Here is a 20,046-nt window from a genome sequence, read left to right as displayed (position 1 = left end):
ATACAAATGTTGATAATGTCATCAAAAACAAAGGTCTGTGATATAATGCTGGAACCCTCCACATCTCAATATCACACTAATAACTAATATTCTTTGGATATGGTTATGTGAGCTAGAAGTTGCAAAAATGTGTCACTATTCACGTTTTCTATCTTAGTATAAAAAGGCACCCCAAGATACTGCTAAGAGCCTTGCTAAAATTCAGATACATTACATATTTTCCTAAACTGCCAGCCCAGAAAACTTACATCAAAAAAATAATGTTAGTATAACATGGTTGGGCTAGTGAAATTGTGATGGCTCCAGATGACAACTAGCCCAGCATTTGCTATGGACAGACCAGGGACGGAAGCAGAGCCTGGAAACCTCTTAGGGGAACTTGACCTAGTCCAGCTGATGAACCAGTTCATGCAACAGCAACTTCTCAGAGGTTGTAGTAGTGGGTGGTCCAAAATCAAATGAAGCACCAAAGAGATAACATGGATTTAAAAATCTATTAATCACTCCGATACTTTCTAAAAGAAAATATTTATTTAACATCAATTTTTGACTTTGGGTAAAAGGAGACTCATGCCACATAGAATGGTCCAAAATCCCTTTTTAATCTTTTTCTGAATATTGATACAGTATTTGTTCATTCCTTTTTTTTTTTTAAAATCATTTGGAACCTATTTTAATTCCCATGATTTCTCACTAATTCTAGGCCTGATCTAGCTTTTAACTCTCATATCAGATCTGTACCTATTTTCAGTAAACTAGGGGTTCATTCACTAATGATAGGCACTAAAATTCAGTATATAAAAAAGATTAAAAATCTATCTGTGCCACCCTTATTTTCCTCCTGATGACACTAGGCAGCTTTTAACTAATGAATGTATTTATTAAGGAATTTTGTCAATAAATGAATAATCACATGTAGACATCATTGAGTGGGTTTGATCAGGTTCTTACACTTGTCCTTATTTTGAAGATTCAACCTTGAGGAAAATAAATTTTCTCCCTCTGCTCTCTTGAGGGCTGATATTACTGTCCCTTTCAAATGTCAGCGTTTGCATGCATGATTATGAAATGTAACAAAACTACCATACACTAAGACAGGATCTCTTCGAGATATTAATTCCATGACAATTTCATCATCTGTCACTATGATAAGTATTTTCAATGTCTTTATTCTCAACTTCCAAATACTACTCAGATTGTCTTTGAAAATACAACAGTTTAGCACATTCTTTGGATCTGCTCCTAAATATTACGTGTGTGCTTGGTTAATTAGAATATGATGTAATGGGGTAAGAGCCATGCGTTCAATGGCGGTATGGCTTAGTTATTTTTGCTTTTTATGGCCATCTGTTTCTTATTTTTGAATAAAAAATGACAAGAAAAAATGGAAAGGATAATATCAATGGATTAGAAAAAAAATTCCCACATTAGCGCTGTAAAAATTTTTTTAAAAAGATTGCCTCCTGAGAATGAATGTGCAACATGCTTTTTAACAATAAAGACAACATATTTTTTAATGAAGTGATGTCTGTAAAAGTGACATATGTGTGTTATTGAAAATATTTTCCATTTGTACGTATGACCACCTACAATGCTTTGAGAAAATATTATAATTCATGTTTTATAGGTAATATATTTTGACCTATATGTGAACAGCAACAATTCTATTATCAGCAGAGATTTTTTTTTTCTAAGTGCATTGCACTACGAGAGCAGATAAATGGTTAAATTAAAATAGCAGCTGCTAGTTTGCCTGTGGTTAGGTGACAAGGGAAAGCTGGTCAGGGCTGATTTCTTTGTTAACTCCTTCTCTTCAAGTCTTAGTTCTGTATTATCTGTTGATGTACATAGAGACAAACCCGTTAGCTTCTTGTGCCTTAGTTCCATTATCCATAAAATGAGGACATTAGGTTAGATAATCGTAAAGTCACTTGCTAGTACTAGCATTCTCGGGTCCCATTTCTTAAGAAATCCTGCCTTTAGTTTAGTTGAAGTTTAGTGTACAAAAACTAAGAAATGAGTGGAAGAGAAATCCACGCTTAAACAAAAACTTTCTACCTTTTTGAACACTACCTCTATTCGTCTTCCTCATTCAATCCCAAATTCAGTCTCACAATGAGGAATATGAAGGGTTACTGAAGAAGAAATATTAGAAGAACACTATGAAAATTATAGCATCTGACTGCTGCAAAATGAAGAATAAAATCACAGTTCCTTTGTATATTTCCACTGGGATCTTAACATTATTAGACAATTACAGAGTTGGAGGATCAAGGACATTAAGGATCTAGGTATCATCCGCTAAAATTCTACCCAGGTATTTTTATCATAATGAAAATCTCAAATATAAATACGGAAATTCTGTGTATAAACATAAAATATTTTTCTATAGAAAACCACACAAGTTATATGCACATACGATACAATCAAATGTATGGCATTTATTGCAAAACATTGAAATATTGTATATAAGATTGTCAAAGTCCTACCATTTGAATCATATGCAGCTTTTCTATTTGGAAATATCTTTATATTATCTCCGTCCATATTCATATGGGGATGAATATGTTTCATGTGATATGAATCAAAAAAGAAAGCTTTGAGAGCTGAAACAAAATCATGAAAATAATAAATTCTCTGAAATTAGTTTAATCAATGTATTTATTTAGTTAGAGACAATTTCATCCATCATTGTTATATTTCAACTTCTTAATTACGGCAGGTAGAATGAACATATTCTGAACATGATGTTTGGACATTATAATTTGTATTTAAAAATCTGATTCATGTTTATTTGTTTGATTTCACTATAGCATTCATGGTTTAATTCTATCTTTATTGAATAAAATAAAAGAAAATATGTATGTACACAAAGAAGCTATAAATCATAATTACTAAAGCAGACAAGCAACTACAATGTATTAGAGGATGATATCTACAACATAATTTATTATATACAGAGTGATTGACTTAAATTCTTGAGTAATAATTTCCTTACCTGGTGCATTTTCACCTTTTTCATGCAGGAACATCATAGAAATTTAGGCTCCTATATATGGTCACAATGCTTGCTACCTTAATTTTGAGTAACTGGTGAATCCCGATGAGATAATGATTTTTGTGTATCTATAGGTGCACAGCAGGATAACAACCAGAAAATATAATAGGGGTGTATATGCAACGATTACTGCAGAAAGTGTACTTTGTTTTCTCAGAACAACTTTACAGGCAGCCTCAATTTGATCCAGATTCTTAATGTGTTAAGTGTGAGATTTCATAAAGCAGGAAACATTCCAATTTGCTATGCTAATTGCTTTATATTATTGAAAGGCAAAGGATTCCTAATGAGAAATTTAAATATACTACATTCAGGACAAAGATATACGCCCAAAGGATTTCAACGTTAAAAATAAACATCTTCAAGGTTCAACATTAGAAAAATAGGGAATGGTTACATAAAATATGATCTATCCGTAGACTATTGAAGAGACACTAAAAATTATGCTCATGGTGTGGTTTTAGAAGTCAGGATGGTATAAACTTTACGGGGCAGGGAGTGGCTGCCGGGGGGATGAGGGGTCTTCTGGGGTGCTGTTTATACAGACATGTTCACTTTGTGAAAATTCGTCAAGTTATATTCATTTGACATGTGCACTTTTCTGTGTGTTATACTTCAATAAAAATTAAACTTAAAAAAATGAAATATACTACATCCAGAAAATCTGTCTGTACTATGATCGGTCAAGACAGATCCCACCAAGTCATGAGATGACAAGGGAGTAATGGTCTCTGAGCATTTAAATGCTAAACAGTCCAGAGATAGGAAAAGGTGGAGGCTATAAGTAGGTGGCAAATCTTAGGCACTCATCCTTTTTATTCACACTTCATTCATAACTACTCTTGTGATATGCATCACCATTCATGTCTACAATGATAAAACAACTGCCAGTTTAATTAACAATATTTTAAAGACTTTTCTTCTCTTTTGAGAATGGCTTGTTTGGAAAACTCGATTGCTTTGAAATTGACCTTGGCTTCTTACCTATATCACTTGAATTAGTATCAAACTGAGTGTTCTTTTGAAAGTTCTGAGATAGCCTTAAGGTAGCTTGCTCCGCAGCATGTATCAGTTTTGTAAGATGAGTTCTTCTATGGTTTGTAGATAACTTGTCCCAAACTATAAATGTATCCTTTTGAACAAAATTATTCACAGTTTTCACAAATTCCTGTTGAAAAAAAAAGTATATCTTTTAAAAATGTTGGACTTTTACATTAATCACAAATGTAAGGAAAATTTTAAGCCTAAATTATATTGAGTTAAAGCTCAACATACTTACCGTAAGAGTTGAATTAGAAAGGGTGTCCTTGGCCGAATTCGTGCTATTCATATAACCCAGTAATGGGGATGATTCAGCTAATATTTCTATATATGTAATTATATCCGTCGGTGAAAGATCTTTCACAGAATTTCTATAGACTTCTTGCAGCAAAGCCACAGGTTCTTCTATGTGCCTAATCTGAACAAAAATGAGTCCAGAGAAAGGAGACCAGTTTAAAGCACTACTAGATCTTTTCAAGAATAAATGTTGCATGATAAATATGTTCTGAGTTTTTTCTCTTATACATTAATAAGTTATCAGACTACACCTAAACCATAACACAAAGCAATGAAACCTGAAATTATTTACAAAGGATTAGCAAATAGCTTTAAAAGCATAGAAGTTACTTCAGAAAGGCAATACATGTTTGAATTTATCATTTTTAAATTAATTAAAATAAATTATAACTTAATTTGAATTAGATTTTAATTAACCAGAGAAATTTTTTTACATGATAAAATGGCAATTTGCTTTTACCTCATTGTTAATGAGTCATGTGAGACTCACACTTCTAATCTCAGGACAGTAATTTTATGAATGTCCTACTTTGTTTACTCTTTGAAAGAGTATTTACTTTGGTGTACAAAATCTAGTTGCATTCAGCTATGTCTCCTTAGAATTTGAAAATGGCCTGGGGTCAAAGTGTGTTTTTACTATTTTATCCATCCAATTTCTTTACATGTTGAAAATAACTTTCCAGTCTACCGAATAGTGAAAAAGTAACTTAAATTAAATACGTAAGTCTTCTTCAGTACTTTGGGGATTTTCAAATTAATCCTATCAAATACTTAGATCTCTATATGTAAACAGTTTCAGCTCTACATGAAGATCAACTGCTTGTTACTCTTTTAAAAAAAGCGACTTTGGAAAGATTTAAACTGAAACCAAAATGTCAAAATAGAGTGTATTTTTAATTCAATACCTTTACTCACTTTTGTTAAAGTTTTATTAATATTCGCCGCAATACAGATATTATCTAAATGGCAGTCTGGATTCACAATTTCTGTAGAAAAAACAGATTATATATTAAGTCTTAAAGAATATTTTTCCTAAGATAATTATATTGATTCCAGTGATTTTGCTCACCTATTTAGACATTAAAAACATTCTTATCATTTGAGTTTCATTTTTGTTTATTTTATTCATGAAAATTCATTTATTTAAAAATTTTTTCATTATTCATTATTTTAAAACTTTATTCATAATAAAAATTCATTTATTTTTATTCATTAAAATGCAATATTTTATGGAAAATAGAAAATTGTAGTTACCCTAAGGAAACAGGGTATGGTAATTACATAAAACATGTGGTCTACATCTTTCATTAAATAAAACTTTAACTTTTCTTATTCCATTTTATAGATAAAGGACTACCAGCACATTTCTTGGAAGATGTAGCTCTCTGATACTTCACAACCGTGTAGTACATATTTTACGTAGTGCTTTGATAATACATAAAATTTAATAATATAATTTACCTTGGCAATAAGTGCCATCATTAGGTGTAAACTGTGAGTTTCCTGTGGATGTATGATAACCTTCTTTGCAGGAGCAGTTATATCCACCATCCACATTTTTACACATTGCATGATCACCACAGGCAAATGATTCACTGCATTCATCTATATCTGGGGATATTTGAAAAATTAAAATTTTAATTTAGTGCTCATATAGTTGCTACCTTGTTGATAATAGTACTACATGCAGTTAGTGATTTCATATCAAATTTTACAAGAAAGCAAGAAAAATTCCATCATTTGGAAAATGACAGAGCAAACTTAGCTGCATATATATTTTTAACTTTGATTTGGTCAATCCATTTTGACAATATATTGAAAATGTTATTCATAGACCAACCCTTGAATTGTTTTCTGAATAGCATGATTCATCAACAAAGTCATTAGAGTAATTTCAATCATTGATGATGTAATATTTATTCCTAATTAAAGACCTAATTTAAAAAATACATTTAGAATTCTTTGTTTTCTAGTATTAAATTAAATTGATTGTAACAACTCAGTTTAGAGTAATCTGGAGGGCAAAAAGGAGTAGCCCATTTTCTTTCCAAAGCCTCATTTTTCCATATAAGTAAACCTAAAAATTAAGATGTAGCAGAATGTATGATTCAACTCCCTTAAAATTTTACCAGAATTTATTACTTTTGTTCAGGTTATATTTTACTATGATTCTTAATACATGGTCATCAAAGGTAAAGTAACAAACTGTACAGAATTAAGTCTTAGATTTTCAGTAGCTATATATCAAAGCTACAATAAAAATGGTAAGTTATAAACTCACATAATTTATATTCTTAATTTAAAATTTTACATACTATAATGAATAGTGAAATATGTCTGAAAGTTATAAATATAGAATAAATACTCTGCCAGTAGGCAGAGTTCCAATAGGGAATGATTCCAAGGAGCTGAAGAGTCCAGATCATTAACTTAAACTAATGTAAAGATTTTTGTGCTCCTAGCCTAGCCCTGACATCTTAGAGCTTCTCTATGTTAGATTAATGCATTAATCTGTAATCTTGCACATACAATTTGATTTTTTAAAGACTCATAGAGTGGTACAATCCTGTTTGCCATAATAAGGGGGAGTAATCAAAGTCCAATTAAAATGTCATCTAGCGAGTTATCTGAAATGTAGCTGATCCTCATTTCTCATTTTAAAAATGCAATAATGGCACAAAAAAAACCCCATTAAACCTCACACCACCAGAAACTGGAACTGACAGTAAGTCTCTTGCCAGTTCTTGAAGAAATTTCCATTAGCTAAGAAGGTGAGGGTACTGGACTTAGGAAGACTATTAACAACCTGAAAAAGAGGTAGAAAACCCCTTGTTCTTCTGCCAAGTCTTCATAGTCACGATTTGTACTACCTAGAAGTCCAAGTTCTCTACTTTTAAATAAACAAATGCTGCCCTAGCACCCTCACCCTCTTCCTAGAATTTCTATATATATGTGTTCATAAACTGCCACTCCACACACAAAAAGGACAGAAATAAAGGAGGAGGTGATAGCAGGTTGGCTCTTGGGATCTGGAGAATCATTAGCAAAAACATTCCAGGTTGGGCTGAAGTAAAGAAGTCAGGTGGGAGGGCAGACTAGAATTATTATTTTTCATGAGATCAATGAAGTGAGAAAAAAATATGAGAAAGCAAAAGACTAGTCTTTTTTGGAGCGGTGCTGAAGAAGTCATTTGTGCAGTACCCAAATGTGGATAATACCCCAGTGAAGGTGTGAAGAGATCCATGAAGTATCATAAATAGAACAACATATTTCATGGGAAAGAAAGCTATGTTCTTTGAATACCCCCACTTCATATTTTCAGATACCTTCTATGGCTAACTGAAAATGAAGTGTTGATTTCTCTCAATTTCAAAATCATTCAAAAGTGCAACTTTTCTTGGGAACTTTGTCCTAAACCCAATCTCTCAGCAACATACCGATCTTAGCTTTACAAACTCCATTTGCATCCTCCCTCGTGCACTTTGGACACTTGGTGTTCTTGACGGTTTCAGCTTTCCCCTGTGCATCCTCCATACCCTGAGGTCTTATGTTGGGGTCTCTGCTCTGGTTCCAGCCCTCCCAGCACCCACTTAGCTGTCTGCTATCCCAGCACGTCAGCTTTGGACCAACTAGGGTATTTCAGCTTCTGAATTCACCAAGTGACAGAATGTTAATCTGTAAAAATAATGAGGTCATACCCTGGGAGATAAACATTTGAGATTAAGACTATGCAAATTTTTATATTCTGACTCCAAATATTCTAAAAGAATATTAATCACCCTACCAAAGTAATGTTTTTCAAACCTTAATCATCCCGTCAAAGACATGTTTTCTAAATTGTTTATACTTTCCTTGTTTACATTATTGTTTCTCTAACTTTTTACTAAAATGTAGACATGAGGTTTGCTGAATTTGATATCCTTCTCACTCTGGGCCTCAGCAGTAGGACTTATTGAGTTTAACCTAGTAACAGGTACAGAGTGTGTGACCACCACAACTGGCTGTGTGTCAGGGTAGTCAAAGAGCTTCCACTATCCTTAGCATATCACTCTATGCCTCCTTGCTACCTAGTAATATAAAGAGATTCATAAAACACTGAAAGAGTATCCCATGCCCAAAAGGGATGAAACTGGCTTAGCCAAAATGAATGTGACTGCCATTTTACATCGAGATCCATACTAACATCTCTTGCAATTTCTTGTAGGGCCTAATTGAATCTAATTAAACCACTATGTATCCTCCTTCCTACAGGCAAAGGCCCTGTAGAAGACCTTAATTCAAATCTTGATTCTAATACTCATTAGCTCTGTGACCTTGGGTAGTATTATAAAAATACTCTTAACTCAGAAGAGTTCTCTTTCATAACAAACAAGGAAATGTATGTAAAGGTGTTTGGAGGGGTGCCTAAGATATAGTAGGTACCTGATATTGTAATTGGGAATCAGGTCCAGTGATTCTACTCATATTGAGTGTTTTCTTAATAGCAGGAGCCCTGTGAGTACGTAGGTTTGGAGAAAACACATTGATAATGAGTGTCTCATTAAATTGCCATGTTTTGGTACTCCCTAGAGCTGTAAAAGAGAAAAAGAACCCCTTCCCCCATTTTCATGAAAGCTAAATTGCTGCTGTATAATTATTTCAGTCAGGCTAGAATTGACAAACTATATTTAATAACTGATCCACTTTTTCCACTACCAACCAAACACTCAACACTAATAACTCAATTTTGCATGTAAGCACATCATAACACGCATTTCCTTGTTTTGCATGTCAAAACATTCATTTGCTACTTTTTCATTAATAAGGTTATGCTTGTTTTTCCTGTCTACAATGAGCCAACCCAGCAGATTTTATCATAATCTTCTTTCAAAACATGATCATATGATTGTTTTGATTCTTATAATTTTCACCAATAACTGAATTTTCTAACGTTGTTTAACTCATAGACTGCAAAGAAAAGATACAATGCTCAATTAGTAGAAGCAATTTGCAAAAACAAAATTGAATGTTAATATTATTCAAAGCCAGAAAAAAAATCTGTACTTATCAGGGTACCTAAGACAATAGGACATAAAAAATTACAAGTAGTAAACACTGCTCTTAAGCACACAGAAAACGTGAAGAAGTTCTTGGGTTCTACTCATTTGGTTTTGGGAGAGTCACTTTACCATTGGATGCCTCAGTTTCCCCACTTGTGAAATGCGAGTCTAGAACAAGGGCTCTTGGGAGCTGGGCATCAGAAGTTCTGTTTTACTCTGATTCCAAGGAGAAGAAAAATAGGCAGGATGCTAAATCTCACTCTTCCAGGTTGTCCATTTTGTTGGCATAGAGTTGCTTGTAGTAGTCTCTTAGGATGCTTTGTATTTCTGCGGTGTCTGTTGTAACTTCTCCTTTTTCATTTCTGATTTTATTGATTTGAGTCCTCTCCCTCTTTTACTTGATGAGTCTGGCTAATGGCTTATCAATTTTGTTTATCTTCTCAAAGAACCAGCTTTTAGTTTTATTGATCTTTGCTATTGTTTTCTTTGTTTCTATTTAATTTATTTCTGCTCTGATCTTTATGATTTCTTTCCTTCTGCTGACTTTGGGGTTTTTGTGTTCTTCTTTCTCTAGTTCCTTTAGGTGTAAGGTTAGATTGTTTACTTGAGATTTTTCTTGTTTCTTGAGGTAGGCTTGTATAGCCATAAACTTCCCTCTTAGAACTAACTGCTTTTGCTGCATCCCATAGGTTTTGGATCGTCGTGTTTTCATTGTCATTTGTCTCAAGGTATTTTTTGATTTCCTTTTTGATTTCTTCAGTGATCTCTTGGTTATTTACTAACGTATTGTTTAGCCTCCATGTGTTTGTGTTTTTTACATTTTTTTCCCTGTAATTCATTTCTAATCTCATAGCGTTGTGGTCAGAAAAGATGCTTGATATGATTTCAATTTTCTTAAATTTACTGAGGCTTGATTTGTGACCCAAGATGTGATCTATCCTAGAGAATGTTCTGTGCGCACTTGAGAAGAAAGTGTAATCTGCTGTTTTTGGATGGAATGTCCTATAAATATCAATTAAATCTATCTGGTCTATTGTGTCATTTAAAGCTTCTGTTTCCTTATTTATTTTCATTTTGGATGATCTGTCCATTGGTGTAAGTGAGGTGTTAAAGTCCCTCACTATTATTGTGTTACTGTCGATTTCCTCTTTTATAGCTGTTAGCAGTTGCCTTATGTATTGAGGTGCTCCTATGTTGGGTGCATATATATTTATAATTGTTATATCTTCTTCTTGGATTGATCCCTTGATCATTATGTAGTGTCCTTCTTTGTCTCTTGTAACATTCTTTATTTTAAAGTTTATTTTATCTGATATGAGTATAGCTACTCCAGCTTTCTTTTGATTTCCACTTGCATGGAATATCTTTTTCCATCCCCTCACTTTCAGTCTGTATGTGTCCCTAGGTCTGAAGTGGGTCTCTTGTAGACAGCATATATATGGGTCTTGTTTTTGTAACCATTCAGCAAGCCTGTGTCTTTTGGTTGGAGCATTTAATGCATTCATGTTTAAGGTAATTATCGATATGTGTTCCTATGATCGTTTTCTTAATTGTTTTGGGTTTGTTTTTGTAGGTCCTTTTCTTCTGTTGTGTTTCCCACTTAGAGAAGTTCCTTTAGCATTTGTTGTAGAGCTGGTTTGGTGGTGCTGAATTCTCTTAGCCTTTGCTTGTCTGTAAAGCTTTTGATTTCTCCATCGAATCTGAATGAGATCCTTGCCCGGTAGAGTAATCTTGGTTGTAGGTTCTTCCCTTTCATCACTTTAAGTATATCATGCCACTCCTTTCTGGCTTGTAGAGTTTCTGCTGAGAAATCAGCTGTTAACCTAATGGGAGTTCCCTTGTATGTTATTTGTCATTTTTCCCTTGCTGCTTTCAATAATTTTTCTTTGTCTTTAATTTTTGCCAATTTGATTACTATGTGTCTATCTATTACTATGTGTTTATCCTGTATGGGACTCGCTGTGCTTCCTGGACTTGGGTGGCTATTTCCTTTCCCATGTTAGGGAAGTTTTCGACTATAATCTCTTCAAATATTTTCAAATATTTTCAAATATTTTCTCTGGTCCTTTCTCTCTCTCTTCTCCTTCTGGGACCCCTATAATGTGAATGTTGTTGTGTTTAATGTTGTCCCAGAGGTCTCTTAGGCTGTCTTCATTTCTTCTCATTCTTTTTTCTTTATTCTGTTCTGCAGCAGTGAATTCCACCATTCTGTTTTCCAAGTCACTTACCCGTTCTTCTGCCTCAGTTATTCTGCTATTGATTCCTTCTAGTGTAGTTTTCATTTCAGTTATTGTATTGTTTATCTCTGTTTGTTTGTTCTTTAATTCTTCTAGGTCTTTGTTAAACATTTCTTGCATCGTCTCGATCTTTGCCTCCATTCTTTTTCCGAGGTCCTGGATCATCTTCACTATCATTATTCTGAATTCTTTATCTGGAAGGTTGCCTATCTCCACTTCATTTAGTTGTTTTTCTGGGGTTTTATCTTGTTCCTTTATCTGGTATATAGCCCTCTGCCTTTTCATCTTGTCTATCTTTCCGTGAATGTGGTTTTTGTTCCACAGGCCGCAGGATTGTAGTTCTTCTTGTTTCTTCTGTCTGCCCTCTGCTGGATGAGGCTATCTAAGAGGCCTGATGGGAGGGACTGGTGGTGGGTAGAGCTGACTGTTGCTCTGGTGGGCAGAGCTCAGTAAAACTTTAATCCACTTGACTGTTGACGGGTGGGGCTGGGTTCCCTCCCTGTTGGTTGTTTGGCCTGAGGCAACCCAACACTGGAGCCTACCTGGGCTCTTTGGTGGTGCTAATGACAGACTCTGGGAGGGCTCATGCCAAGGAGTACTTCCGAGAACTTCTGCTGCCAGTGTCCTTGTCCCCACGGTGAGCCACAGCCACCCCTCGCCTCTGCAGGAGACCCTCCAACACTAGCAGGTAGGTCTGGTTCAGTCTCCCCTGGGTTCCTTCCCCTGGGTCCCGATGCCCACAATACTTTGTGTGTTCCTTCCAAGAGTGGAGTCTCTGTTTCCCCCAGTCCTGTCGAAGTCCTGCAATCAATTCCCACTAGGCTTCAAAGTCTGATTCTCTACGAATTCCTCCTCCCGTTGCCAGACCCCCAGGTTGGGAAGTCTGACGTGGAGCTCAGAACCTTCACTCCAGTGGGTGGACTTCTGTGGTATAAGTGTTTGCCAGTCTGTGAGTCACCCACCCAGCAGTTATGGGATTTGATTTTACTGTGATTGCACCCCTCCTACCGTCTCATTGTGGCTTCTCCTTTGTCTTTGGATGTGGGGTATCTTTTTTGGTGAGTTCCAGTGTTTTCCTGTAGATGATTGTCCGGCAGCTAGTTGTGATTCTGGTGTTCTCGCAAGAGGGAGTGAGAGCACGTCCTTCTACTCTGCCATCTTGGTTCCTCCTCATTATGTTTTTATAGAGGTTCTTAATGACTATAATTACCAGACATGTCGAATTTAAGGATCAGCTAAACTTTCAAATCAGAAGCAATATACTACAAGGTGATACACTAATGTAAAAAAGAAACAGAATTATGATTCTCTGTTCAAATTCCCTGAGGATTATCACAGTGCACAAGGAAAATTACTATAGGACTGGGAAAAAAAAAGGAAAAGAAATAGCTGTTCTGCTTCTGAAAAAAGCTTAATCTTTAAGGACAACAAAACTGGTGAGAAATAACAATTTTCCAGATTTTCCAGATTCGGATTTTCACTGAATAATCCATCAAACAAAACAGGTAGAAATTGAAGGACTCAATATTGGGTATTGGGTTTTAATCTAAGTTATTGTTTACTGATTACTTAAAATAGCTAAAAGGGGAATTAGCAAAAATGTAGGGCCCTTCCACAGTATCTCAATAATAATTGAGTACTGGGAGAAAGAGTCTTACATTACACATGTATTACACCCCCGTAAAATGTTGGCTTTCAATTATCTTTGTGTGTGTGTTTTCTCTGTATCTGTGATTAATTTTTTTCTAAACAGGAATTCTTTACTTTTAAGGAATACAGAGAGAGAAATATATATCCCTTTGTGAACTGAGGCGTATTAAAAGTAAACATGATCAGATGAAAAGACAGATGTCTTCCAGAGACAAGAGGGAATGGAGAGCACAGTTAAAATTGTATTAAATTCCAGTGATTAAGATGTTATAAGTTGCATTTCTTCATTAACTAGAACTTTTCTAGTAAAGCTTATACAGCTACATAGTTCGAACTTATCTACTAAAGATAAAATAGGCACACATTATATAACATTCTAAAACTAGAGACAAGAGTTTAGGTTTGAGAAGAACAAAGAGTGGGGTACTATGTTTTCTGGGAAAATTCTAATTTCTCACATATATTGTAATGCTATAATCCAATAAAAATTTTTGCTGCAAACAATAAAGGCAAAATTATAATTCAACAGAAATAGCATTATTTTCTCATATTTTAAATCATTTATGCTCTTGCAAAGTTGATCCACTGCATTTGCATGATCCAGATTCATGTGAGATTTAAATGGCCACCCATTTAAGACTCTTGTGGAAATACCAATGGCTTTCTAGATACAAGACTGTGATTCTAATCTTCCCTTTATCCTAAATGTGTGAATCTGGAATAGCTCTTCACTTCCCTTGGCTATAATATGAGAATAAAATCTACCTGGTTTATGTAGCAGAGAAAATGCTGTGAACCATAAGTACACAAGACAGGATAATTTCTTTGATACAGACATTTCAATGATAAATTCTCTTCGAACATTATCTCCTGACTATCATGTGTGTTAATAATAACATTGCCAGACTTCTCCTTAGCTCACTGATGAGAACCTCACTAGAAGCTCATCAAAGGCTTTAGTGTGATCTATATTGATTTAGACATCTCTCGTTTATCTAACTACGGAAAGTAGAAGCAGCACCTTACTCCTGCCCATGTTACATGTACAGTCCTGAGTTCAAGTCTCATATCTACCCCTGGTTATGTAATTAACTCTCAGGGCCTTGGTTCATCTGTTAATTCTATAGATTATTATCAATCATAATTATACTAGCTGTTGGTAAACTGTACAATTTCTTAGAAACCATGATTAAGATGATTCATAATTTATTTTCAAAGTTAAAGTCTTTGGCTCCAGAGAATTTGTCTCTGAAAATTGTTCATCTTTTGAAATTTCTATGCAATTATTTTTCTCAGACTATAGGATCTGATAAATCAAGTGTATGACCAAAATACAACAGAAGGACATTAAAAAAAATCTAGATACTCTCTTCAGACTCACCATATTTCACTTAGGGATTGAATTGAAATTAATATCCCTCCAGAAGACATTTTAGTGAATCTGAGATGATTTTCTAAATAGGACTCTAGTGTTTAGAAAAACAGAATGCAGATCTTAAGTGCGACAAACTTTCGGCAGGCGGCAGTAAAAGCACTAGGACAATTTTTTCACAAGTAATGCTTTCTTGAACACTTTCTAGGAAAATGTAGGGTCCATCTCAGAGCTGATATTTATATAAGCATCAATATCTGGTGATACCAATGATAATTTTCTGGAGTGAATATATTACTTTAAAGTGTAAACATTTATTCTGTTGTTTGCCACCAATGCTAGATCTCATAACTTCACGATTTTTTTTTTTTTTTTTTTTTGGTAAACTGGTTGATATTCTCAAAAAAAAAATCTCTTCTTCTTATACCCTTGGATAAATATACCATAGTAACTGACACCATACTGGAGAATTAAGGGAATTAATGAAGTTTTTGATAGTATTAACAACGGGGTACAATCAAGGACTGACAGAATTTGGTTTGAATATTATTTAATCTCTGGAGGTATAAGCAATAAGAGATAGGTACAAATTTTAAGTTAGATAGTTGAATTTACCTATGCAGATGGTTCCATCATTAGTAATAAACTTGTCTTGGTTACTGCTGGATCTGAAACCAGGTGCACACATACAGTAGTAACTTCCTTCTGTGTTCGTGCAGTTAGCATTTTCACCACAGGACTGCGTTAAATTTCCACACTCGTTATCATCTGTGGACATATCAATTTAAAACATTATTTTTATATAATGGAGATGAATTCCTAGTTTCCATCAGTTTTTGGGAATTTTGCCCATTAAATAGTTTAAGGTATGTATGTTTATTTCTAAGAAAAGTTAATAATAAGAATCCACATTCCAGGTACTTCCTTGGTGGTCCAGTGGTTAAGAATCCGCCTTCCAATGCAGGGGACGTGGGTTTGATCCCTGGTTGGGGAACTAAGCTCCCACATGCCGCGGGGCAACTAAGCCCACACACTCTAGAGCCAGGGTGCCACAACTAGAGAGAAGCCTGCATGCTGCAACGAAGAGCCAGCGTGCTGCAACTAAGACCTGACGCAGCCAAATAAATAAATAAATAAATTAATTATTTAAAAAAAAAGAATCCACATTCCATACTTGGTTATTCTTGTTTAAATGTGAAACCTTTGCAGTTGCAAAGCAAAATAGAATCTCTTACTTCAAAAACACTAAACATAGCTATGGAATCTATATTGGATTATTTTTCAAATTTTTACATATAATTTAATTATTATAATGTCAATGAATATCTTATTTGTGAAATTATAATACTCTTTATAATCAGTCAAAAGCTTACCATAAGTTAAAAATGAAAAATCAGAGATTACACATTGATATACTCTAATCATGTGCCATTTATTTTTGTCACTTACTCCCCAGAAGAATTTTGTGTTACCAGGTTTGCATCCCTTCATTTATTCATTAATGTATTTATTCATTATCATATGTATTGTACTGTATATGGAAGGGTACACAAATACAAAAAAATTACATGATGATCCATGGTCCTTACCCTTATACTCTTATACTGTAATTTATCAGAAAAGATATATATAGGTTCATAAACCCTTTTTAAAAATCAGAAAGCAGATTTATATTATCATCTGTCAAATAAATGAAATAGAAAACAAGTGTTTCTCAGAAGTGATTATGAGGGGCTGGAGGAGACATTAGATCCTCTTGTGGGCTGAACTGTGTCTCCCAAAAAGATATACTCAAGTCCAAATCCCCAGTGTCTGTGAGTGTGAGCTTATTGGGAAATAGGACCTTTGCAGATATAATCAAGTTAAGATGAGGTCATTCTAAATTAACAGGGCCCCAAGAGTGGTGTCCTTATACTATGTAGGAAATTCAGACATGGAGACACAGAGGAGAAGACGATGTGAAGACAGAGCCAGAAACTGAAGTGATGCAGCTACAGGGCAAGGAATGCCAAGGACAGCTAACAACCACTAGAAGCTAGAAAGGCATAAGCAAAGATTCTTTCCTAGACCCTTCGAAGGGAGCATGGATCTTCCAACCCCTGGATTTCAGACTTCTGGCCTCTAGAACTGTGAGAGAACAAATCTGTGTTGTTTCCAGCCACCAAGTTTGTGCTAGTTTCTTAGCGCAGCCCTAGGAAACTAACAGACCCAAACTGGCTAATTTAAGGTAGATAAGTATTGGTTAGACAAAGAGAAGGAAACCACTAAGAGGAAAGCAAAATTTTGGGCAAACATGCAAGCCTAAGGGTGATTGAGATGTTTCTGGAGGTAGAGGGAACCCTAATCAGGGACACAGGGAGAAATCATAGGGGGATAGTGGTACGAGTTGAGTTTGGAAAATGTCTTGAATTTCTATTCTCCATTTTAATCAAACCAAGGTTTGATTTGGTTAAAAATTTAAAAAATTTGGTTTGATTTGGTTTAAAATAAAAAAAAATTATTTTTAAAGGATGATTTGTATAACATTTAATTTAAACACAGCTTACTGAACATGTATATTGATAACTAAGAGTTGGAGATTTTCCTAAATGTTATATAAATACTAATTCACTTAATCCTTACATAAGTTCTAGGAAGCAGGTACCATTATTATTCTCTTAACTGATGAGGACAAGAAGCCATAGAGAGGAAATGTAAATTGTCAAGGTCAAACAGCCATTTAGTTACAGAGCCAAATAGTTTGGTCCAAAGCCTGTTCTCTTAACTGTTGCATCCTGCTGCCTCTGTGAGAATCATTTTAAGCAAATATATAAGATAAGAATGTATCTAATGGATTATGGGTCTATTTTGAGAGAAGAAAAGATATTGAGGTAGAGATTTCAGAAGGAAAATAGAAACTTTATTTGTATTCTATCTCTAATGTAAAATTTATTTCCACTTAATCATTTTCAAACATTATAGATATAAGTGTAGAAGTTAATATATGACAGACAACTAGAGGTGAATTCCTCTCTTTTTTTTTTTTTAAATGATTACTATGGACAGTCAGGTAAGATTTGCAAATCTTATCCTTTCAATATATTCAACCTATACAGCTCTATTCCATAATTTTATTTTAATATTTATATGTTTTATCACTTTCACTTATTACATTAATTATAATAGGCCAACTGCTACAAATATATCCCAACATGTAGTGATTCAGCACAATAAAAGATTATTTGCTGCTCTAGTCAGAGACCAAGGTTAGTGTTCAGGTCGATGGTGTGGCTTCTCCCACAATGGTTCAGGGACCCAGACTCTACTTTTGGCACAAGACCGTTTCAATTGCTTGGAAAAACCAGTTCATGAGAAAACTGGTCAGTCCACAAGAAGCAAGATCATTTTCTCCAATGTCTAGAGCAAAGCTAGGCCAGGCCTCTCACCTAATATTTTTTCATGTTATGGCATCAGGTCTCTTTTCACACTCCCACTGGCACCTCTTTTGGGTTCAATCCCTTGTCCCTTTGAAAGTTCTAATTCCCAGCATGTGACCTGATTTATTCTTGGGTGAGTAGAAAGGTAGAGCAGCAAGAGAAGAGTTTTGAGCTCCCCTTAGAGGCCAACGACTTGGAGACATGTAAGTGCAAAGGTGGAGCTCTCAAAAAGCTTGTTTAGGCCAGGCAGGAGGGTAACGTAAAGTTTGACTCCACCAAGTGTCAGACAATAGAAGGTGGTGTGGCTTATGATATAAGGAAGTACCCACCTCACTTAGAGGATTTAAAATTTTTAAAATTTGAAAAGCATATTTAAAACTGTTTTTCACATTTAGCATTTGGTTAGGCATTTGTCACCCCTAAGTTAAAGTGTATAAATGCTGGAGGAGTTAAGGAAAATTGCTGAAAATATGATAATCAAGTAAGAGAAATTATGAATGGCCATTATATAAAATATTGAAGAGTTAATACTTTATTAACATGTGTGTATTATTAATTGATCTATTCTGTATACAGAGATATTATGCAACTCTATATGACTATATGCACATATATACTCAGAAAGCAAACGTATATGTCTATGTATGCATTCAAAATAAATTAGACTAGTTTATTAAAATTACCTGAGAGTATCTCACAAATTGACACACAAGAACCTAAATCAAGTTAAAGAAAAATATTTCACACACTTTGGGTTTGATTCAATCATTCAGTTACTCAAATATTTATGGAGCTTCCCGGTTCCCAAATGTGAGTATGTCTACACTGGGAAATAAGTAAAAATTAATCAAAAAGTCAGGATCTGTGCCCTGCTGTCCGAGTTCACATTCTAAAGCAAGTTAACATAGGAGCATGTAATTGAGTTCTTATTAAAATAAAAGTTTCAATTTTTATTTCAAAATTTGACTCCCTTCACTGCATACTGGGAGAAGTTTATATTAATTTTGAAAGAAATTGTGCTCTCAGATCAGTTATTGGTAATACAGAGAATGATGAAGATTGTATCCCTATGGTCTATAGCTGCAAAAATGATATGCAAAAATACTGAGGAAAAGAATTCACTATGTCTGAGTTATTGGTCAAGTCTAAGAAAATGAGCCACTTTATATCACCTGATTGTGTTTCTAAAAACAAATTAATGTATCAATATGGTATTTGACTCCAACATATTTTTAAGTCTTGGGTAATACATTAACTGGAAGAAAAAAACAAAGATTGACACTGATTTTTGTGTTTCTCCCTACTATGTAGTTTTGAACACTTGACCTCTTAGCTACCTTATCAAGAATTTGGAAATAAAAACATTTTCTTATCTATGTCCCAATCTTCTGGACTGGATATACAATATAGGCGAATTCCCTAAATGGTCTGACTCCAATCTTGTTCCTTGAAATACCACTTATCTGAAAGTAACTGCCTCTCTCCCCCCAAGATAGTGGAGATAGGCAAAAAAATTATCTTTGTGAAGTAATATATAAATCTGAATTATTTAAATAGCTTTAAACTTCCCAGTGTCTAACTCCATAATAATTAAGTTTCAAGGAGAAAGTTTCTTTGAATGGGTACAATATAGGAAAATATATGTCTGCTTCTTTTGTGTTCTTACTTCCATTGTTTAAATCAATTTATCAGTTATGTTACCCACTCTCTGTGACTCTATATTTAATACTTCTTGAGGGATTATAAAATAAATATTTAGATTAGGATGTCACTTGAAAAATTCATTATAACACCATTAAAGAGAAGGTAAATTATTTAAAAATTATCAAAAAATGTTAATAAGGAGAAATATTCAGCATTCTTTCAGCAAAAATTCTTACTGGCTCAAGCCTAACACCCCAGGTTGAGCACTATAAGAACAAAGGCATACACACAG

The 20,046-nt window shown here is 34.4% G+C and overlaps 1 protein-coding gene across 3 annotated transcripts in view; it reads right to left on the bottom strand.

Annotated features, from left to right (window-relative positions):
• Positions 1 to 20,046, bottom strand: part of ADGRL4 (adhesion G protein-coupled receptor L4) — a 125,472-nt gene that overhangs the window by 41,165 nt on the left and 64,261 nt on the right. Inside the window, exons 3-8 of one of the 3 annotated variants that reach the window (XM_061183969.1) lie at positions 15,310 to 15,462; positions 5,858 to 6,007; positions 5,312 to 5,382; positions 4,338 to 4,517; positions 4,043 to 4,226; positions 2,490 to 2,606 (exon numbers count right to left, since the gene is read on the bottom strand). In XM_061183969.1, the coding sequence (XP_061039952.1) occupies positions 2,490 to 2,606; positions 4,043 to 4,226; positions 4,338 to 4,517; positions 5,312 to 5,382; positions 5,858 to 6,007; positions 15,310 to 15,462 (855 nt within the window). The remainder of the gene's footprint in view (positions 1 to 2,489; positions 2,607 to 4,042; positions 4,227 to 4,337; positions 4,518 to 5,311; positions 5,383 to 5,857; positions 6,008 to 15,309; positions 15,463 to 20,046) is intronic. The other 2 variants (XM_061183970.1, XM_061183971.1) reach the window with 2 other exon arrangements.

This window comes from Eubalaena glacialis, chromosome 3 (assembly GCF_028564815.1).
Source record: "Eubalaena glacialis isolate mEubGla1 chromosome 3, mEubGla1.1.hap2.+ XY, whole genome shotgun sequence".
NCBI classification, from domain to species: domain Eukaryota; kingdom Metazoa; phylum Chordata; class Mammalia; order Artiodactyla; family Balaenidae; genus Eubalaena; species Eubalaena glacialis.
Note: the sequence above shows the minus strand (reverse complement) of the source record. Positions and strands in the feature narration are given on the sequence as shown.